The 22,990-nt window shown below is 45.0% G+C and overlaps 1 protein-coding gene across 1 annotated transcript in view; it reads left to right on the forward strand.

Annotated features, from left to right (window-relative positions):
- Window positions 1–22,990, forward strand: part of ADCY3 (adenylate cyclase 3) — a 118,795-nt gene that overhangs the window by 93,506 nt on the left and 2,299 nt on the right. The window contains exons 9-19 of the mRNA XM_060250182.1: window positions 1,746–1,865; window positions 5,072–5,214; window positions 7,484–7,645; window positions 7,865–7,952; window positions 9,011–9,127; window positions 12,916–13,172; window positions 13,821–13,902; window positions 15,591–15,749; window positions 17,195–17,341; window positions 20,366–20,485; window positions 20,822–20,948. Coding sequence (XP_060106165.1) covers window positions 1,746–1,865; window positions 5,072–5,214; window positions 7,484–7,645; window positions 7,865–7,952; window positions 9,011–9,127; window positions 12,916–13,172; window positions 13,821–13,902; window positions 15,591–15,749; window positions 17,195–17,341; window positions 20,366–20,485; window positions 20,822–20,948 — 1,522 coding nt within the window. The remainder of the gene's footprint in view (window positions 1–1,745; window positions 1,866–5,071; window positions 5,215–7,483; window positions 7,646–7,864; window positions 7,953–9,010; window positions 9,128–12,915; window positions 13,173–13,820; window positions 13,903–15,590; window positions 15,750–17,194; window positions 17,342–20,365; window positions 20,486–20,821; window positions 20,949–22,990) is intronic.

Below are 22,990 nucleotides of genomic sequence, written 5' to 3' on the forward strand. Positions count from 1 at the left end.
CACATGATAGAATGCTCCTTCATACCCTCTTCCTAAAAAAAACCCTAGCATGTCCAAGAGAAGCTGAGACTGAAATCCTAGGCTACCTACAACCTTTCTCCCTAACTTCTTGTTTAGTGTGTGCAGGATATTTTTCTTTTTGCGTAGAGTTATGGTTGGTGAATTCCTCACATATAGCTATCAGGGAGGAAGTTCTAAGAGTTTTCTTGCTGACATGCTGGTTTTCCATATATAAGGATTTTTTTTTGAGCAGTGGTATGGCTCAGACACCTTAGGAAGATGTAGAGGAAAGCAATGGTTCTGGTTAGAATAGTGAGTACTGAGCAGTGTTCCCTCTAAGCTGAGTTAGCATGAGTTAGTTCACAGATTTTTAGCCTCCAGCTCATAGATTTTTCTCTTAGCTCAGGAAGGATGACCCAAGAGCACACTAATTTATTTGGTAGCTCACAACTTTAATGCCAGTAGCTCACAAAGTAGAATTTTTCCTCACAAAACTCTGCAGCTTAGAGGGAACATTGGTACTGAGTACTCTTCTGTGATACGAATGTGGACAAGGATGGGTTCACTACGGAAAGTGTTTTCATAGTAACAGTAAAAAGTCTTGTAAAACTGAAATGGAATAGTAACTGATCAGGAGTAGAAAATAGTAATGAGAATCTCTATGTGGAGGTGACTTTGTGGTTTCTCTTTTGGACAATGGCTCTCAAATTGTAAGGCAAAAGACTCCTAGGTAAGGGCTAGGAAGGATTGTTGTTGGGGGATTTTTTTGCAGGGAAGACAGTCTTGCAGCTGACAAAGCAATTTCCTTCCCAGCAGCAGAGGTGGTAGCGGAACCCCACCCAAATCATGCTGATTTGTAGAGATGATTTAAAATGCAGCATGGGAGTGTGGGAGGGGCAGGCAAAACCACCCTGTGTTCTCCCCCACAAAACTGAATTGCTTCGATACTGCTGTTTTCATCCCAGTGGATTCTTCTGATCATGGACTTCCTAGGGTAGAACAACCACCTCAGAGAAGGAATTTCAAGGGGATGGGGATGAGTGAAAGAAGGGGTCGAATCTGGCCCCATCACATACCTTGTCTTGATTTGTAGGGATTTTGCAGCAACTTAATCAGATACAAGATCTGGATTGGCCTCTGCCTCTATTTTTGCACTATTTATTTATTTGTTATTGAAAACATTTCTGTGCTGCTCTTCCATCGAAATGAGGTCCCCAAGGCGGCAAATATGAAATCATTTGAACATTAAAACAGTATCTAAAATAATGCATAAAACAGCAAACATATAAACAGCTAAACACACATTGGAATTTACTGCTTTTACCATGTGTGAGTGTAATCTCCAGGTACCCTCTGCATCCTGAAGAAAAGTTGTTAAGTAAAACGAAACAACATTTTTAAAAAAACCCTGTTGTTTCTTCTTGGAAACTTATCACCACTCCTATGCGGTCTTTAGGATGTCGCGGGGAGTGTGGGAGGAGGAAGAAAACAAAATCAAATCCAGTAAGTAAACATCAGCTTCATGGCTAGACTGAGACAGAATTAAAATTGAGCCAGAGACTACAATAAGTCTAGCTTGTGTATGCCCACAGTAGAAGGGAGGAGAGGGAGACTGCACACTTTTGATGGGGAGCTGTCCTCCCCCTAAAGCCCTTTCTGTTCCCATCCCAGTTTGAAAAGGCATCAGTTCTTGGCACTGCTCTCTTGATGGAGCCAACATTTCCCTTCTCTGTTTTGTGCTGCAGAAGCTGTCTGTCTCGTCATCCCATGGGAACTCACCACAGCTGATCAACACCAAAGAATGTAACGGGAGCATTAACACCACTTGTACCACACCAGATGAAGCAGAGGACTTGGATACCCGGGTAAGAGGGGAGGGGAGGGAAGGATTGGAAGGGAAGGAATGAGGTTATAGGAGGGGGAGTTGGGGGGGGGCTTTGCAACTTTTAAGAAAACACCTGTTAAAATCCTGCATCAAAGTTACCCAAATTTTGCAGTCTGTCTATATTAAAGAAATTGAACCAATTCGCACATCTGCTTGGTTTGTATAATTTGATAGACCTTGGGAGAAGCAAAAAAGTATGCACAGAAAAGCCATCTTCTTGATCACCGGAAATTTAGCTCAACCTCCCCGCCCCCAATCTTCTGAGATTTCAGTGGTCAGTGATTGCATACTTAAAATCTATATTCTTAGCCAAAAGGGCTAGAAACCGAATACTGAATTCTGCATCTAATACCAAACTCTCTACAATCACTTTGATTGCAGAACAAACACAGTCCAGACTGTACCATCATTGCCAATTATCATCATGATACAAACATTCCATCACACCCTAGTGTGACCCTGAAACAAAACCCAGGACAAGGCAGTGCAAATGAGGGGATGGGACTGTGCCGATAGGAAGAGGTTTGATTCCCAAGGTCACTGAGGATGGGGAGCAGGCTTAGTCCTCACCTCAGTGGTGTTTCCAAGTATACCTTGTGTGGAGAAATGCCATTTTTGGCTATGGTTATCTGGGAATTGGCAGGAAGAGGCCATCAAACTGGAGGCAGGCTTTGGGGCCTAGTCTCTTCCTCCTTTCCTCCCCCCCCCCTCCTGTCTGGAAGCAGCAATTCTGAGAAGGCCTCCTAGAGAGGCAGGAAGTCTTTCAGGCTGGTCTCCCAGAAGGCTGCAGGAGAGGGTAACCCAGTTCCTGGGCGGGAACTGGGTTTTATATTAGTGATTTTTGGTGGGAAGCCTTTAGTTTGAGTTGGGCTTTGAGTTTAGTCAGTTGGGTTGGTGAGTCTGTCTGTTCTGGATGGTATGGCCAGGGCAAGTATTATATTAGGGGAAGAAGGAGCATTTTTTCCTACTTTGATTTATTTCTTCTGTTTACTATTTTAAAATGCCTGTATATAGTTGTAAATTTTAAATAAATGTTTTGTCTTTTTAAAAGGTAGTCCCTCTATACCACATAGTTTTTCCAAACGCCTTAGACCACGCTACTGCAAGAGGGGAGTCCAGGGAAGGGGGAAGGCATGCAATTGGCAAGGGTGCCAGTCCTCCAGGGGTCTCCCAAAGAAGGACTTTGGTCTCTAGGTTAACCAGGTGCTGGGTTGGCAGAGGACCTTGAGGCCAGGCCTCAGAACTGGAAGGAAGGGGGATTGTGAATCCTGTTCCTTCAGTCAGGAACCCGTAAAGTGAGCAGGTGGTGGCAGCGTGCCGTACTGGTGGGAAGAAGATAAGCTCCCTTCAGGAGTTGGCAACTCAAAAGGGAGTTGACGGGACTGGGTCTGAAGGCAGAATCGGGCTGGTTCTGTCACACCTTGTATAAGTAGATATTGGGCTAGGAGTGAGTGGCTGCACAGGGAATAGGGCTGTGACTGCAGCTTTGCATGCCGAAGGTCCCCAGACAGTGTGATGGATGGCTACCTGAAAAGCTGCTGTCAGGGAGTGTAAGCAAGACAAAGCTTGATAGACTAATGGCCTGACTTGGTATAAGGCATCTTCATGTGTAAAAAGGTAAAGGTAGTCCCCTGTGCAAGCACCAGTTGTATTCAACTCTGGGGTGATGTTGCTTTCACAACGTTTTCACGGCAGACTTTTTACAGGGTGGTTTGCCATTGCCTTCCCCAGTCATCTACATTCTCCCCCCGCAGCAAGCTGGGTACTCATTTTACCGACCTTGGAAGGATGGAAGGCTGAGTCAACCTGGAGCTGGCTACCTGAACCAGCTTCCGCTGGGATCGAACTCAGGTCACGAGGAGAGGGCTCCAACTGCAGTATTGCAGCTTTACCACTCTGCACCACAGGGCTCTTTCTTCATGTGTACTTGAGTGTTAACATGGGGGCAGTGAGTGCAAAATAGACTCTATACTGGGCAGCCTGATCAAGGATCCTGTGATTGTGGTGGGGGGCGAGGGTGGGCACTTGGTGCATTTCTCCATACAAATACGTGCCACATTCCCCACCCCCTCTACCCCCAATTTCTTTGCAATATACTAACCCTCTTAGCCTTTGCTGGTTGTTCATTGTAATCTATCATTTCTGGAGCACATTATACCAAATGACTGTACAGTCTTCATTGTCAGTTTAAAGAAGGGACCATTCATTCTCCTGTTTCTTCTTATGGACACAAGTGGAACATCCTTCTATATGCCAATGGTTCATCTAGCTCAATATTCTCTGTGGTGGCTGGTAGAAGTTCTCCAGGGTCATAGGCAGGTTTCTTTACTGAAACCTGCTAGCAGAGGTTGTTTGGGGGGGGGGGGGAAGGGGTTGTTTGGAGAAGCTTGTGGGGGGTGGATTTACATGCAAAACCAGTGCTCTGCTGTTGAGCCCCCAACCTTCCCCTGCCATGGCTTCTTCCATATCCAAGCCACTCACCCCTCAAGTTTAAGTCTGAGCCAAAGCAGGAAATGGTCTCTAAGGGTGATTGCAGACTGGCACTTTGGGCTGACTCAGAGACACCTCAGAAATCGACCCCAAAAATCCTTGCAAATGCGAACATCTGCAGCCTGTCCGCATTCTGTACTCACCTCGCCCTCCAGTGTTCTCAGTGTGGCTCAAAAAGCTACCACTGTCGAAGTGGTAGCAAATTTTTGAGCTGCACTCCAGTTGCCTCCTAGGTGTCTGGAAGCAGAAGGGCACAAGCGAGGCACCTTTGCAGTGTGAAACCACCAAGTCGCCCCAAGCTGCTTCCAACTTTTTTTTTTTTTGTAAAAACTACCCAGGGCACTTGAGTGCATGACTTGGTTCGTATAACTGGATAATTGGGGAAGAAAAAGAGCAGTCCGGCCTCTGAGACATGCCCCCCCTCCCCCCAGTCTGATTGCTTCAAGCTGCCTCGCAGATGGGATGGGGTCACCTCGCTGGGGAGTGTGTGGAGGGTTCAGGACAGCTCTTTTTGAGCCGTGCCAGTTTCGGATGCCTTCAGTCCACCCCGAAAAACCTGTCAGACTCTGGAGTTGTCTTATCAAAATGATTCTTTTCTTCTGTACTAGTGTAGGAAGCAGCTTTGGAATTTGTTGGCTGAGAGCTGTCTCCCCCCCACTTCCATTAAATTTTCCATCTGTTTCCCTTTCTGGTCAGGTGGTTAACCCTTCCTTTCCCAACCCTCGGAGACGCCTGCGGTTGCGTGACCTGGCAGAGAGGGTAGTAGATGCTTCGCAGAACGAACAGGAGTTGAACAAATTGCTCAATGAAGCCTTGTTGGAGAGGGAGACGGTGCAGGCGTAAGTCTCTTGGAGCCTCTTGTGCAATTCTTCAGACATCATGGGAAACTGTGTGGTTGTAGTGCTTTGCATAGAGACCTGAGTTCAAATCCCCATTCTGTCATGAAAATTGTCCTTGGGCCACTCTCTCGCTCTCATCCTAGCTGATCTCAGAGAGGAAAATGAAAGGAAATACACAAAGTGATTAAAATGTGGAATTCACTGCCACAGGCATACATGACTTTAAAAGGGGATTAGACAGATTCATGGAGGACAGGCCTGCCAGTGGCTACTAGCCATGGTGACTAAAGGGAACCTACACGCTCCGTGGTAACATCAGGGGAAGGCCTCAACCTCTATGCCCTGTTGTTGACCCTCCAGAGGAACTGGTTGGCCCCTGTGTGAGACAGGATGCTGGACTAGATGGCTGCTTGTCTGATCCAGCAGGGCTCTTCTTATGTTCTTATGGGAGTTTTGAGATTGAAATGGGAAGGGAGAACATTGTATGCTACCTAGAGCGTTGTGGAGGAAAGACAAGATAAAAATGCAAGTGATGGCTAGTATTTCTCTGACAGCAGTTTTCCCTGGGTATCATCCAGCCTTTCCCTCACTGGTCTAGCTACGTTTTAAAAAACTGTGCAGCTTCCTCCTCATGCCCAGTTCAAACAATCACTTCAGGCACCTGCTGCCAATGGTGACCTCCTCTCCTCCTCTTGCCATTTTGCATGTGTTATCTGCTTCCCTCTTCAGAAAGGTGGAAAGTTCCAGGAACCAAGGTATGAAGGGGGTTGTAGTTAGGTCTCCAGACTCCAGTCTTACACGTAAACAGCCCATTTGAGAGTCCATCCACAGTCAGAAAACATTAGCATTCTTTTGTCAAAGACCTTTCCTATTTATTCCCAGTGATCAAGACAACCAGATTTAAGGTACATGGGATGAATTGGTGCTGCCAGTGTAGGAGCGCTTAGAACCAGAAAGCAGAGATCAGTTATTCTATGTTTTTTCCCTCCTGTGCTTGCTCAAAATTGCTGCATAAATCCATTCTTCAGCATAGCTCAACCTTCATTTCAGACACAGCTTCACTGGTGATTAAAAACACACACAGCCTAGATATGAGAGCCAGTTTTGTGCAGTGGTTAAGCACATGGACTCTCATCTGGGAGAACTGGGTTTGATTCCCCACTCTTCTACGTACAGCCAACTGAGTGACCATGGGTTAGTCACAGTTCTTTCAGAGCTGTTGTGCTTAAGAGCAGTTCTTTAAAGAGCTCTCTCAGCTCAACCTATCACATAGGGTGTCTGTTGTGGGCAGAGGAAGGGAAGGAGATTGTAAGCTGAGACTCCGAGTGAAGAGTGAGGTATAAATCCAATCTCTTCTTTCTTCTTAAAGGTGGCCTTTAACCAAACACATGCAATTATTTTGAACTCCATGCTTGTGCCTTGTCAATATGGGCAAGTATAAATAGCATTTGCAAGAATGAAGAGTAATGGTTTTGATGAGATAGGACTTGAGGGGTCCCTCTTAAGATGGAAGCTTTAGAAAACTAAATATCTCCTGGGGTGTTGGAGGCCCATGTTTCTGCAGGGCTGTCCTAAATGGTTTTTGGTGCCCAGGTGGCCCATCTGTCATAACCCAGGTGTGTGCAGAGTCATTGTGACTCAGGTGCCCCTCTCACTGCTTCACAGGCTCACGCAGAGCTGGGCAGGCAAGGAACTACTGCTGTGGACTAGCTAAGCGGCCTAAAGTGGGTGGCTACCTGCCAGTTCAGTGTAGTGGTTAAGTACACAGACTCTTATCTGGGAGAACCGGGTTTGATTCCCCACTCCTCCACTTGCAGCTGCTGGAATGGCCTTGGGTCAGCCATAGCTCTCACAGGAGCTGTCCTTGAAAGGGCAGCTGCTGTAAGAGCTCTCTCAGCCCCACCCACCTCACAGGGTGTCTGTTGCGGGGGAGAGGGGAGAGGTCAAGGAGATTGCGACTGCTCTGAGATTCAGAGTATAGGGCAGGATATAAATCCAATATCTTCTTCTTCCTCCTTCTCTCCCTCTGCTGAGGATGGGGCCATCGGGGAGTCAGGGAAGGCAAGCCAAATGAGCATGCCTTCTGGTTTCCAGCATCGCTGCTGATCATGTGGTGCACCCGGGTAGTAGTAGTAGGGCTGGTAGCACTGTCCATGCTGCCACAGCTGATCTGGTCCTGCCCTGAGTCTTCTGATCCCCCTCCCCAACCCCATGCCCTCTGCAATAACCTGCCCTCTAAATGGATGGGCCTGATCTCTGTTTCTGGCAGGCTAAAGGGCAAATCCACATACCGCCTGTCCATGCGCTTCATTGACCCTGAGATGGAGACACGCTACTCTGTGGAGAAGGAGAAGCAGAGTGGGGCAGCCTTCAGCTGTTCGTGCGTCGTCCTCTTCTTTACCGCCCTGGTGGAAATCTTCATTGACCCACGGTGAGCACTGGGTACATCTGTTAATAGGCCTCTATCAGCCAGTGTTCATGGGAGGCAGAGCCGTCAATTAAACAGTGATTTCCTAAGGAATGTGTGCAATATACAGTTATGTTATTTTAAAACAAATCATTCAACTGCATAAAAATTGAGCTGAAAGTGATGACATTTTGCCCACCCATCCCCTTTATCTCTCTTCTTTCTCTTCCCTCTCCCTTACAGGCTGGTGGCAAATTATGTAACATTTGTTGTTGGTGAAGTTCTTCTTCTCATTCTGACCCTTTGTTCGCTGGCTGCCATTTTCCCCAGGGTAAGGGCCTTTCTGCAGGTGTCCTCAAATAAAAGTCCAGTTGTTAGCCATTTGCAGCGATGAACCCAGATGCCTGCTCTTAAGGCAGTCCCTCAGTTGTGGCAATAGCATATTTTCCCGTCTTTCATCCTATAGTATTTACATCAATGGGAAACTGGGATTTTACCCTCTAGTGCTTCCACTGCTATTGCAAGTTTTGCTTAGAGCAAGATGGGAAGCCACGTTAGTCTGTCTGTAGCAGCAGAAAAGAGTAAGAGTCCAGTAGCACAATAAAAGGCTAACAAATTTGTGGCAGGGTGTGAGCTTCTGTGAGTCAGTACTCACTTCAGATATGACTGTATCGGAGGGAGTGAGCAGTAACTCATGAAAGCCCATACACTACCATAAACTTCGTTAGTCTTTAATGTTTTGCTTAGAATGTGATGGTGTTATCATTATAGTCTCCATTTTAACTGTGATGTGAACGCTAGTCAATCTCTCGCTTTGCAACCATCTTTCCATTCAGTGCTAACAGTGCCATCCTATGCAGTTAACACCCTCCTAAGCCCATTGTCTTCAATGGCCTTTCATGAGTGTAACTGTGTTTAGGATGGCATGGTTAATCATCATAATAAGCCTAAATTACAAAGTTTCTAAACCAGGATTTAGTTTCTCAGATTCTCTCACCCAGCTTCCTGTTTTACTCCACCCATGGAAAGTCATCCTAAACATTAAGAGTCTTATGGTAGAGTTCTGTTGAATGGCTATAGCCACCCCCTCTGTATGCACCTTTGTTGTATGGATGAGGCACACAAATGGTACAGACGAGGGGTCATTTTGTAGAAAAATAGGTGGTGGAGCTCATCAAGGGATTGTTATGCAGCTGCACATACTATTCAATGGACAAAGAGGTGGAACTCTCAGAAATGTTCAGGAGCTGTGCTCCTGTGAGCTCCCACTGAATCTGAGGCCTGGTACAGACACCATATCTCACTGGACATCTTTCATTTGCTCAGTGGCGAGACATGGATAACTAGTGAAATGGTATTTGTATCTTGAACATGTTCCTCTCTTTTCAGGTTTTCCCCAAAAAACTTGTGGCTTTTTCCACTTGGATTGACCGGACCCGATGGGCCAGGAACACATGGGCCATGTCTGCCATTTTCATTCTTACCATGGCAGACATTGTAGATATGGTAAGCAATATGCTTAAGAACAGCAACCCTGACATCTCTTTTCTTTGTTGCCTCCTTTCTCCAGCTTTGTGGGAAAATGATAATTTAAACAAAGTGAGCTGGAGAAAACAATTTTTAAAAATGCAATATGATGGAAATGCTGTTGTATGTGATGGTTGGACCCATTTCACACAGATTTTGCAGAATGGTGGAGCACCTGTTTGATCAGAGCATACAGTTGAATGAAATAAATCGAGTATTTACACTGTAAACAGGTCTGTCATGCCACCTTTTATCTCTAGGAAAACTGTGGGCCAGACTGCACGTGACATGACATAAGAACATAAGAGAAGCCATGTTGGATCAGGCCAATGGCCCATCTAGTCCAATACTCTGTCATGCAGTGGCCAAAACCCCAGATGTCATCAGGAGGTCCACCAGTGGGGCCAGGACACTAGAAGCCCTCCCACTGTTGCCTCTCGCCAAGCACCAAGAATACAGAGCATCACTTGCCCTAGACAGAGAATTCCATCTACTGTGGCTAATAGCCACTCTTGGACCTCTGTCTTTATGACAGTCAGTATCTTTTTCCTTTCGCATTTTGCGTAACGGAAAGAAGCATCAGAAGGCTGTAATTTGGAATGGAAGAGCACAGCCAAGCGAAGTTGCTTTAACCTTTGCCTTCCTGCTGTTAGTGGCTAAAAATTCTCCCTTTTTGTTGCTTCCCTCGTCTGGAGCAAAGGTATGGGGAACCATAGAGTGCATGTGTGTGTGGTGGTGTCAAAATGTTTATTAGACAGTGGCAGAACTGAAAGGGTTAAGCAGTCCATCTACAGAGTGCTTCTGACAGTAAGCTTTCATGGTTACATTAAAATGATAAACACCATGGAAAAGTGACAGGGATCTCTACATCACATTTAATTTAGTGTTCTCTCCATTCAGTGGGTCCATATGGAATGAAGCAACCCTAAGGGTCTTCCCACGGTATCTTTTTCTAAATCCTCTTTCATGGCATGCCATGCCGCTGACGTCGATTATGACCTCCCTTCTTCTTCTGGGCTAGCTGATAATTGTTTACAGAACTGTACAGTGCAGGGCATTAAGTGAAATTAGCAAAAGGCCAGCTGCGGCAGATTATTTTTAGAACTTGTTAATAATTGGCCAGACCTTGAACCCTTGTCTGCCAAAGCTGATATGAAAATGCTGTCATTTCCATTCCGGGCAGCTTGAAGAAGAGGTAGGTGTGGAATGAAGGCCCTGACTTTACTCATGTGTATGAGAAGAGGCTGTCGCTTACCGCTTCTTGTAAAAACCATGACGCAAGGATCATGTTCCGCAATGAGTTTGAGCATTCCCCACTGGTAGACAAAAAAGGGAAGGAATTACAGGCTTTTAATTAGCAGGAGAAGAATGGAAGTTGCGCTTCCCAGGATACACTGTTCTAAATTTTAGCAAGTGAGGTGTTCCTCTCTAGCAACCCAGGGTTATATACCTAAAGGACCCCAGAGAGTAGGATAGGGGTTAGCATGCCAGATTGGTCCTAGTTCATATCCCCACTTGGCTGTGAAAAGAACTGGGTGACCCTGGGCCAGTTCTTGCCTCCCCCCTCCCCCGCAGCCTGTCCTCATAATGTTGGGGGGGGTTAAAGTGCTTGAGGGAAGAACATGCATGCCACCTTGAGACCCCTGGAGAAAGGACAGGATAAAAATTCAGAACTGACATTCAAAATGTCCACTACATCCAGCTAACTCCTTTAAGGCACCTGATTTTTTTGGCCACTATGTGACATAGTGTTAGACTAGATGGGCTATTGACCTGATCCAACATGGCTTCCCTTATGTTCTTAAGGTGGGGTCTTGTATACATTAGCCTGCAACATATCTGTTCCATTTATTTTGCTGTTTGTCCCAGCAAATGTAAAAAGTGGTACTGAGTGCAGACTTCTGTTATCTTTTTCAATGATTAAAAAATAGAATAACCTTTGAAGTTATGAAAATCAACATGAAAATGTGTGTTGGCACCATTCAACTGAACAGCATAGGGTGGGGAGGAATGGGTGCTTTTGTGTGGCTCTCTACCCTTCCCATTGATGAGGACAAGCAGAATAAACTGTGCAAAAGAACCACAAATATGCAGAGTACAGGGAAACATTTATTCAGTCCTAAACAAATGGTAATGTGAGAAGTTTAGTGCCTCTTTTAAATGTGGTGGTGGCAGGACAGAAGAATTTGTCTGTGTGATACCGCTCACACCCAGGTCTTGTTTAAACTGGTACAGTGTTAGCATGAGGAAGAGAGATGGTGGTGGTATGTTGACATTTCATGCATTGTGAGATTGCAGAATGAGACAGTGGCTTGGATCCAGACTGATGTTCCTGCAGGCGTGAGGACTTCCACCTGGGGAGCTTGATTTTCCCATCTTCCCATTCCTTTGGCACCCTGAGTTGCCCCTGGGAATCATGTTCCTGGGAGTCCCTCTCCCATAGAACAGGATTCTGGGGGACCCGATGTGGGAAGGAGGGAGAGAAGCAGGGAAGATTGACTGAAAGTCCTTTCTTCTGCAGAAAAAAGTGTGGATCCAACATGAGGTCAGTTCCAGGTTTTGGGGCCCCTGGGCAGAGAGTGCTCAGGGGCCTCCTCAGCCCACTTCGAGGCCACCCTGTTTGGCTACCCACTTATGTGCCCCCATCTTCCCGTGCATCCTTCTTTTGCCCACTCACAAGCTCTCTCACCACTTCCAGTCACAGCTGCCCACACTGCCTACATGCCCTTTCCCTGGTGGTGGTGGTGGGTGCACCTAGGAGTGCCACTGCCATGGCCATCAGCAATGCTGGTGCACCACCCACATGCCCTTTTCCAGCAACACTAGGTAGCACATGCAGCTGGGAGCGCAGGTGACACAGCACTCACAAGCACAAAGGGGTGAGTGCAGGCTTCAGAAGAGATGTTTGAGCAGGGAGTCAGCAGCAGCCCACCCTCCACCCCTGAAACCATAGACCCTGACAGCTGCCTCACCTCCAGGTCTGCAGACACCAGCCCAGATTCCAACACAAATCTTTTGGATCAGGCCACACTGTCATACGAGGCCACTGTTGTGCTAGTTAGGGATAGTGGAGCAGCTGGGGATGAGGTATGAAACTGCTTCAGCTGTGCCAGGCTATTCTGAAGGACGGATCTTGCATACAAGAGGTGAGGTAGGATTCTGCACAAGGAATGAGTGGCAGACAAGGGCCACTTGACAGGATCATGGTGGTGAGTGGGTGGCATCGAGTGTGTCTAACATCTGTTGTTCTGAACATGCTGGGAGGAGCTGTAGCTCAGGGGCAGAAGGTATGCTTTGCATGCTCAAGGTTCTCAGTTCAATCCCTGGCATCTCTAGATACAAAGCCAGACCAGCTATCTGGAAGCTCTTGGAGAGGTCAGTGCTGAAGTTGATGGGCTGGTTTGGTATAGGGGCTAAAATGTCAGTACAAGAATGTAGGGGCTAGAATGTCAGTATAAGAAGACCTGAATCCAGATTCCCACTCTGTCAGGAAGCTTCCTGATTGGCTTTGAGGATAAAATGGCAGGGAAATATGTGAACTCCGTGGATGAAGGGTTGGGATAGGGTGTAAGATGGTATGGGGAGAGACCGGATGCATTACTAACATATTCCATCTGCAGTCTTCCTAAATGTGTGTCTTTGATTCGAGTGAGTCTCCTTGAACCTTTGGAAACAAATGTTCCTTCTCATTGGAAGCAGGAGACTGGGGCACTCTTGTAAGTTAGCTACAAATGAGCCCGGTGCCATATTCTCTTGTGCCTCCTCAGCTCAGCTGCCAGCAGTATTACTCTGTCACCAACGTTACAACATGGGAGCTGCCTGTGGGAACCTGTGTGGAGAACCCCAAGTACTACAGCTACATTGCTGTGTTGGCGCTCATTGCCACCATTATGCTGGTGCAAGTCAGCCACATGGTCAAGCTCACCCTCATGCTGATGATCACTGGGGCCGTGGGGGTGGTGAACATCTACGCCTGGCAACAGATCTTTGACAAGTATGATGAGCAGAGATTTCGGGAGAAAAAGTAAGCACCTTCGGGTTGGGAATAGAATGGGTGAGCCGATGGGGAAGCTCTGAGCTCAGAACATGTCTACCTCTAGGAAGTAAAGACAACTTCACTAAGCAGCTGCCTCCCCCTAGTGTTGATTCCTGGATCTGTTTTTTAAATGTGGATGGTCATTTTTATTTATTTCTTGAGAGCTAGTGTGGAATAGTGGTTAGAATGTCAGACTAGGATATGAGAGTTCCAAGTTTGGGTCCCTACACTGCTGTGAAAGCTCCCTGGGTGCTCAGCCTAATCTGCCTTACAGGGTGGTTGTGAGGTGACTGGAGGAGAGGAGAACGATGTAAGTCACTTTGGGCCCCCTTTGTGAAGAAAGGTGGGGTATAAAGAAATAAATCACAAAATCCTTTATTTTCAGAGTGCCACAGCACTTTATGCAGTATTTATCCAAAAGGGAAGGGAAGGTGATGGAGGTGAAGAAAGGCTGGAGTAAGGCGGACTTTGAAGGGTGGCATCAGGCTGGTGTTCTGGGAGACAGTTCCATGCATAGGGATGTGAAGGGATGAAAGGGTGGGGTTGTTTGCAGAAGTGGGAGACCTTCAAGTGGCTCTGGGTGGCAGGCAGAGTTATGCTCAGATTCTAAATGCCAATTTTGCCTTTCCTCTGCAGGTCCTCACTGGTTCCATCCAAGTACTCCATGACAGTGATGGTGTTTATCATGATGCTGAGCTTCTATTACTTTTCACGCCATGTAAGTAATCCACTCAGGCAGGCTGTTGGGTTGGTTGTTGCCATCAAAAACAGAGGACTGGATCCTGTTGATGTCTTCCAATCTGCAAGGAGCCTCCAGCTGAAGAAGGCTCCCTGCACTGGGGGAAAATGCTGCTGTTAGTGAGACAGATCCGTGGGATCCAAGCCACCGATTGTTTCCTGATTCCCTCTCAGTGAGAAAGCAGCCAAGGAGGAGGAGGGTGGATTGTACTGTATTGGCTCCAAGATAGATTTGGAAGTCCTGCTAGTCTTTAAGGTGCTACTGGACTCTTGCTTTTTTCCGCTGCTACAGATAGGCTAACAGGGCTACCCATCTTGGAAGTCTTGTTTCACTGTTAGAGAATGGTATGAGGTGAATGTGAAATTGCCAGAGACAAAAAGGATGCTGCACTGTGAATTCTCAGAGTCCTGTGGGAAAGAACACCAGGGCTAAAGTGACAGAATAGCAATCTTACTGGGGATTCTTAACATAAATACAGAGCACTGTGTGCGAAAACTAATTCTAACTATATTGTTAGAAAATATACTAGAATATCGTATAGTACCACTTCGCCAATATACATAGGTTGTCATACAAAGTTGCTTTTTAGTACGAATTTTGTTACAACCACTGTTCAACACCAATACACTATTCAATATTTAGACAAAGGGAATAAACCTCATGTCTTAAACAACTACCAACTGTATAATAGACATTCACATACACAATTCAGTGTAGCAAAGGTGACCAGACAAAGGTCTTCATGACAATATTCTGGTTATATGAAGTTGATAAATAACAAAAATTAGACCCCCATCAGACCATGGGGAGCTGCTGCTGATGCCCATTTCTTGCCAGCTTCCTCAGGTCTAAAAGGCTTCACAGAGCTGCTATATATTGTTGTTACATTTGGAGACTTATTGGCAGGACCAGTAGTGGTTCCAAACCTTTCAGTTGTTTAGAGGGAATAGTCAAAGAAATTTTGGCGTGACAATTGCCCACAAAAATAAAAGTTTGGCCAAATTCTCCTCACGTATATTGGCAAAATGTTACTGTATGATATTCTAGTATATTTTCTATTAATATAGTTAGAATTTTTGCACACGGCGCTCTATTTTTGTTATAGCCTTTACACCATGGTCATAAAAGGATTCTTAACATAGCAAGAAAATGAGGCAGGAAGAGGAATTACTGGGGTGCTTAGAATGTGGATTAGGATGCGGGAGACCTGGGTTGAAATCCCCACTCTGCCATGAAACTTTCTGGGTGACCGTGGACTGGTCACCAACTCAGCCTACCCAATGCACAGGGGTTGTTTTGGTGATCACATGGTGGAAAGGAGATTCCTATATAACAGGGGTGGCCAACGGTAGCTCTCCAGATGTTTTTTGCCTACAACTCCCATCAGCCCCATCCATTGGCTATGCTGGCTGGGGCTGATGGGAGTTGTAGGCAAAAAAACATCTGGAGAGCTACTATTGAACACCCCTGCTATATAACACCTTGAGCAACTTAGAGTACAAGTGAGACCTTGGAGAGCAGCTGCCAGTCAGAGAAGACCAAGCACAGGGATAGCTGGACCCGTGGTGTGACTAAGGCTGTGGCTGTGTGATTTTTCTGATGTGCTCTATTGATGTTCAAGTGCTGCCTAGAAAGACAATTGCATTGTTATTGTTCTCCCATGGCAGGTGGAGAAGTTGGCCCGGACTTTATTCTTATGGAAGATTGACGTGCATGATCAGAAGGAGCGTGTCTATGAGATGAGGCGTTGGAATGAGGCCCTGGTTGCCAACATGCTGCCAGAGCATGTGGCTCGACATTTCCTTGGCTCCAAGAAACGGGATGAGGTAATCATTGATTCATGAAAGATAGGTCTGTCAGTTCTTACTAACCATGGTGACTAAAGGGGAACCTCCACGTTCAGAGACAGTCAGCTTCTGAATCCCAGTGCCAGGAGACAACATCAATGGCCTGGTTGGCCACTGGGTGAGAGAGGATGCTGGACTAAGTAGATCACTGGGCTGATTCAGAAAGGCTCTTTTTATGTTCTTATGACCAGGACTTCCAAACAAGGAGCAATAGTGGGAATGGTTTTCTTGGGGAAAATTGTTGGATAAGAGCTGAAAGGGAACCTTCATGAGCACAGGCAGTATATCTCTAAGTAGAGAAACAGGTCATCCCCACCATGGGACATATCACCTTGATATTCTGCTTGTGATCTTCCCACATGTGGCTAGCAGCTGTTGAGACACAGAAAGCTGGGCTTTTGGGAGTCTCAATTAAACTCTTAACTTCTCACAATTAAGGATATCTTTACACATCTCCTATTTTAACATATTTATTGCTTCACTGCCCCCCCAATTATATCCAAACAAATCTTGACCATACTCATTTAGCTTGTTACTCCTATTTTGTCTTTGCCTATTTAAAAACATCTTCATCATGTTGCATGCTAATTTGTTGGTCAGCCTGCTTATATGTTTGAACTATTACCTTCCATTTCAAAGTATCTAAGGAAGTATGCGTGCACATGAAAGCTCAAACCTTGAATAAAACTTTGTTGGTCTTAAAGTTGCCGCTGGACTCAAACTTTGTTGTAAGGCAATTCTTGTGGGTTTATGGGAGGGATTGCACATTTCACTTTTGCTCCTGAATCCCAGATGCATCTCTTGTGTCTAATGGGGATAGCATAAACAGCCTTCTCCTTGTTATGCCTTTCCCTTAGGATAGTCAATTTGGCAAGTTAGGGCACAGGCCTCCTCTGTGGTAGAGCCTGTGCTCTTGAATGGCCTGCCAGAGTGGGCACAGAGGGCACCTTCAGTGGCTGCATTCAGGGAAGCATACGAGACAGTTCAGTTTCAGAGGGCATTTGGAAGAGACTGAACTGTTTTGGCTGACCTGGCTGTGTTTTTTAACTTGGGTCACCACTCCTTCTTGCCGGAGCAGCAACCAGCCCTGTGGGTTCTCGAGGTTAAAGGCACACAAATTTTATCTTATCAGTGGGTATGTTTTTGAGTCTTGCAACCTTTTGTTTTTTGTTAGGCATCTTGAGTCTAAAGAGATAAGCCAGGGTATAAATAAATATTTTAAATAAATAAAATTAAGATAATGCGGGGGGGGGTCAATTGTACATCCTCATTTTAGGATCTGGATCTGCCTTTGGCTGGGAACTCCAGCTGAGGAATGCAAAAGTTAGCTTTACAGTAGGACTTCTCAATGACTGTTAAGTGTTACCCCTGAATTGTGTCAGCGCCTCTTTTCTTTCTTTCCTCCCTCTTCCCTCGTTGTGCAGGAGCTGTACAGCCAGTCTTACGATGAGATCGGTGTCATGTTTGCCTCTCTCCCCAACTTTGCTGACTTCTACACGGAGGAGAGCATCAACAATGGTGGGATCGAGTGCCTGCGCTTCCTCAATGAGATCATCTCAGATTTTGATGCAGTGAGTCCATCCTGTCTGCAGAAGTGGTAGAGTGGTCAGTTGGTTCTAAGGCAGCCAGAGCCTCACTGCAGTGGCTCTTTTTGCCTCTTTGTAGAGAGACATTTTTGCAGGGATGATCCCTAATGATGTTGTGCCTGTGAGACATTTATGCACGTTGAGAACTGGGAACAAGCACCACTGAAAAATGGGGACCAGATTCCAAAATGGCTGCCAAGTACCCTTCTGTGATATAGGCAGCTGTTTCTAAATAGGTGTTTCCCAGAGACCCAGTGGTGATGTCTCGTGGGGTCTTCTAAAGTGCCTCTTGCTCCAGGGAGGTGAAGAAAAGCAAGGATTGGCAGGGTTTTTTTTTTTTTAGCTTTAGAGAATAGACAAGTAGGGGACTTGCAAGGACCTACAGAAAGCATCTCATTTTCCCCTCCCCACTATTTCCACTTTCCTATCCCTGAAAGCGCTTTTTGGGGAGAGGCTGCAGCCTAGTGGAAGAGCCTCTGATTTGCATGCATAAAGTCCCAGATTCAGTCCCTGGCATCTCCAGTTAAAAGATTCAAGCAGTAATTGATGTGAAAGACCTCTGTCTGAGACCCTGTAGAGCTGCTGCTATTCTGAGTAGAAAATATTGACCTTGATGATCCAAGAGGCTGATTCAGTATAAGGCAGCTTCACATGTGTTCCTGCTTCCTTCTCACCTCCTGTCAGAGACCCATGCCTGGATCCCCCAAGGGTCACCACTCCTTGCCGGAGCAGCAACCAGCCCTGTGGGTCCTCGAGGTTAAAGGCACACAAATAAAGCAGGCCTTTGTAAAAATATGTAAAGCCTTATTCAGAAGTTTTAAAAAGGACATCATTATGCAATACAGTCTCTATAGGTTAGCTATAATATTAAAAACGATAGAATCATAGAGTTGGAAGGGACCTCCAGGGTTATCTAGTCCAATCCCCTGCACAATGCAGGAAACTCACAAACACCTCCCCCAAAATTCACAGGACTTTCATTGCTGTCAGATGGCCATCTAGCCTCTGTTTAAAAACCTCCAAGGAAGAAGAGCCCACCACTTCCCAAGAAAGCCTGTTCCTTTGAGGAATCGCTCTAATGGTCAGGAAGTTCTTCCTAATGTTGAGCCGGAAACTCTTTTGATTTAATTTCAACCCATTGGTTCTGATCCTACCCTCCAGGGCCACAGAAAACAATTCCACACCAACCTCCATATGACAGCCCTTCAAGTACTTGAAGATGGTGATCATATCACCTCTCAGCCGCCTCCTCTCCAGGCTAAACATCCCCAGCTCCTTCAACCTTTCCTCATAGGACTTGGTCTAACCCTAACTTTTCTATTAATATTTTTAGTATCTGGTATTAGATGCATAAGAATCCGAGCTGTAACTTAAAAGTATTTCATATACTGCAGTCCATCATGATTGTAGCATAACATATCAAAGCATACTAGCGTGGCACAAGCATAAAGTAACATCACATTCCTCTGCCTTATTCTTGTATTCTGCTCTCTGGCACCATGTGGTTTCTCTGACCTAATCAGGAATCTCCCTTGATGGAACTTTCCAGAAGATGTTAACATCCACTCCAGATCCCCGCTCCCATCAGGTTATACAACTGAGCACAGGTTCTCACAGTTAATCAATTACCACATTATTGAATCTTTGAAAGAAATTAAGGATGGTATCTGAAGGAAGCTCCAAACCATGGGCACCTGCAAGCTAAAACAGGCATGCTAATAATAATGCAAACCCTTGAGGGAAATTTAGGGTGCTTTGCCTCACACCTTCCCCAACCAAGCAACATACCTTTCTTTCCACAGCCCCCCAATTTCACCTTTTCTTCCTTTTCTCTCCCTGGTACCCTGTATTTGGAAAAAACATGGCCCAGTTATGTGTTCCTGGATTGTGGGCAGTACCTCATTCCCCACCCCCATCCTCTTCCTAATACTATTTCCTTTCCTCCTCCTTTTGGCAGTCTCCATATTGTCATCCTTCCTTGCTTCCTTCTCTCCTTCCCATTCACCAGCCAGTCTACCTTGTATCTGCCTCCAGTCTTCAGCTATATTTATTATTTCATTTATTCCCCACCTTTCTCCACAATGGGGTCCTGAATACACAATTCTCATCTCCTCCTTTTAATCCTTACAGCAAAACTGTGAGATAAGTTAGGCTGGAAATGTGTAACTGGCCCAAGGAAATTCCCGAAGTGGAGCCTGGAGAGGGTGGGTTTTGAGGAGGGGGTGGGACTTGAGACAGGTACAGTGCCATACACTGCACCATCCAAACCAGCCATTTCCTCCTCGGGAACAACTGTTGCCGATCACTTGGAATTACAACTACTCTCCAGTTGGCAGAGATCAGCTCCCTTTGAGGTATGGGGTGGGATGAATGCCTTCGCTTGTGTGGATGGGAAGACAGCAACGGTGGGGAGGCACTTGTCCAAAGCCTCTTTCTATAGCCCATTGTATTTTTCTCTTCAATGGGCCTTATTCTTAGTTAGAATATAACTTTGCTGCTTTGATGCTTTGTTGAAGAATGTGCATCCATCTAATGGCATGAACTCCTCAACCTGGGCTTCTCCTCTCTTACCTTATTACATAAAGGCACGCAAACTTTTACATATTCCTTTGCAAAGTGGGGAAGGATTTCTCCAGCTAGACTCAGTTCCAGCTTCCTGGAATGGGGCACTTCTACCCACTTTTCCACCACAGGAAGGGTATTGTTGGCCAGGGAAGTATATGTACTGGTCCTTAGTGTTCCATTTGTTTCCCGACCTGCCTTGTCTATTGTACTTACCTGAGAAGACAACCCTGCATATAACCCCTTCTAAAAACAGGTTATGTGTAAAAAGTCTTTTTATTAGTGTACTCACTGGTAGATTGTATGTGAATTTAAGCACACCCCTTATTTTTACTGATGACATTCGGGGTGGGGGCCAGGACTAGCCTTCCTTTTGTGTAGCAAGGTCAGTGGATGCCTACAGTAATATTGGGCCTGAGGTGTCCCTTTGCCTTCTGATATGCACAGCTCCTAGACGAGCCCCAGTTCCGGTGTATCACCAAGATCAAAACCATTGGCAGCACATACATGGCAGCTTCTGGGGTGACGCCAGACGTCAACACCAATGGATACAATAATGCTGCTAAGGTAAGAAAGAACAGAGTAACTAACAGGGAACTGGAGGGGGGGGTACCCAAATATACAGATTGCATATTTTTCAAAATTTATTGCATTTAAATTCCACCTTCTTTCCATTGTGGAATTCAAGATAGCAGTCGAGGGGTTGCCAGGTGGTCTCCCATCCAGGCACTGAGCAGACCCCAGGGCGGGTTTGCTTCAGCAAGGTGGCTGCATCATGTGACCTCTGGCTATATCCTGGGCTTCAATCAGGACTTGCTGCCAGTTTATTCCCCTGCAGCTCAAACTCGGCGTGTCTCTCTTTGGTGTCTAGCTGTTCTGTTCTTTTCCCCTTGCTATCCTCAGAAGGAAGAGCTTTCTGATAAGGAGCGCTGGCAGCACTTAGCGGATCTTGCTGACTTTGCCTTAGCCATGAAAGAGACATTGATGAACATCAACTACCAGTCCTTCAATAACTTCATGCTGCGAATAGGCAAGTCAGACTTGTGGGTTGTGTATGCATGGGCAAACATGTATGCATGCTGAATTTCACTATGAGCTCAATCCACCTCTGAAAGGAAATCAGGGGGAGCTCATTGGAAGCTTTGTGCATGGGGTGGAGAAAGTGGATAGACATTTTTATCCTTCTCCCTTTAATCATTGAGGTTGGACACACATTGATTGATTGGCAATAACTTCAGAAAACAAACAAACAAAAATATTCCTGTTTGCAGTGCAGGAGCCCCCAACCTGGTGCTTGCAGGTGTCATGGCACTCACTGACACCTTTTCTGGTGCTCACTAAGTGATTTTGCAAAGTGGGAGGGGCTTAGGTGGATGTTTGCAAAGCAGGGCATCTGATTGTCTGTTCAGATTAAAGGACATCTTGTTAAAGAGAGCTTCTGCCTTAAGTGCTGAATAGTTACTAAGAGAGTCAGGAAGAACCTCACTTTGACCTTTTGTGATAGGTTCCAGATCCTGATGTAGCCATTTTGTGATTCTGCCCATCGCCCTGTATTGCAATTCCATAGAGTAGCAGCCAAAGATCAATGAAACTGTTCCAAGTGTGCGCAAACTTTAGAAAAAATCACTATGCACACTAACATTATTCATTTGCATCAATTATGATTGCACATCACTTATCTAGATGGTAAATATATCAATTTATATGAACCAACTTAATAGGCACCAATGCACCTTATAAAATATCAGGCTCAATGAACTTGAAACAACACACTTAAGTGAATTCACATTCTAGAGAGTTCATTGATATTGACTGAAAACATCCAGGTATTCAAAATATCCAGAATATCCAAAATGTCCAGATGAAGACTTCCAGGAACATGTCCTTCATTTTTTTTAAAAAAAGATTTTAATAAAAATCCAGTATTTTATGTATTATAAAGATATTAAAAATGAAATAACACAACAAATCAGATAGACAAAAATAATACAATGAATACTAAAAATTTATATTCAAAATTGTAAGATCACAAATTTTGTAATCTTGCCATTCTGCAAGCTCCTATAAATATAGTTTTCGCCATTCAAAATAGCATATCTTTATATCAGGGTTCAGAAGGTAAAATATCTTTTTCTGACAAAATTTGTAGCATAGGATACTAGACACTAACAAAATTATGATTCTTTCTGAAAAGGGGATTGCCAAGTTCACTGTTATTTTAGACAATACCAAAATATGACCTAGTATACCATGATTGAATATTTAAAGGTAAGTCATTTTTCCAGTTTGCAGCTATTGTGGTTCTCACTATAGACAACAATATTGAGATTAATTCAGCCTGTGATTTATTTGCTATGTTATAAAGCCCAAATTCTAATAAAAACATCTCCAGGGTAAATGCCAGTGAAAGATTTGTTATTTGGAATATGTGATCCTTAATCTGACACCAGAACTTTTGTAAAACAGGACACAGCCACCAGCAGTGAAGATAATCTGCTATTTGGCTTTATTTTTTACTGGAGCACAGATTTATAGAAGGGTAAATACGATGTAGCCTGGTGGGAGGTTAGTACCAATGTATCATCAGTTTTACTGTTTGAAATTTAGTAGGAAAAAATCAGAGATCTAACTGAATGAGAGTTCCAAATAGTGGGCCAGTCTGTGTCCATAATTCTGTTAGCACAGTCTTGCTGTCATAATTGCTGATAGGGTAAAGAGTGTGAAATTCCTGGTAAAAGCAATTTGTAAAGGTTTGAAACTAAACCTTTGTTCCTTGATTTGGATTGTCCTCTTCCACAAATGGACTGCTCAATGATTCCAAGAATTCAAATGGATGCCAAGTGTTGCGCTACAATTATATTGTCTGACTTCTGTCATGTTTGGCTTTTGTTCACAATCATGATCATTCACTAGTTCTGGCACAGGACTCAATCCTAATTTCATTAATGAACCTCCGAGAATCTAGATAAGTGATTTGCAGTCATAATTTATGCAAATAAATTTAGAATTTTAATACACATTTGGAACAGTTTCACTGATCTTTAACTGTTATTCTATAACTGTGACCCCTCT

The sequence above is a fragment of the Heteronotia binoei genome, chromosome 1, assembly GCF_032191835.1.
Source record: "Heteronotia binoei isolate CCM8104 ecotype False Entrance Well chromosome 1, APGP_CSIRO_Hbin_v1, whole genome shotgun sequence".
Lineage (NCBI taxonomy): Eukaryota > Metazoa > Chordata > Lepidosauria > Squamata > Gekkonidae > Heteronotia > Heteronotia binoei.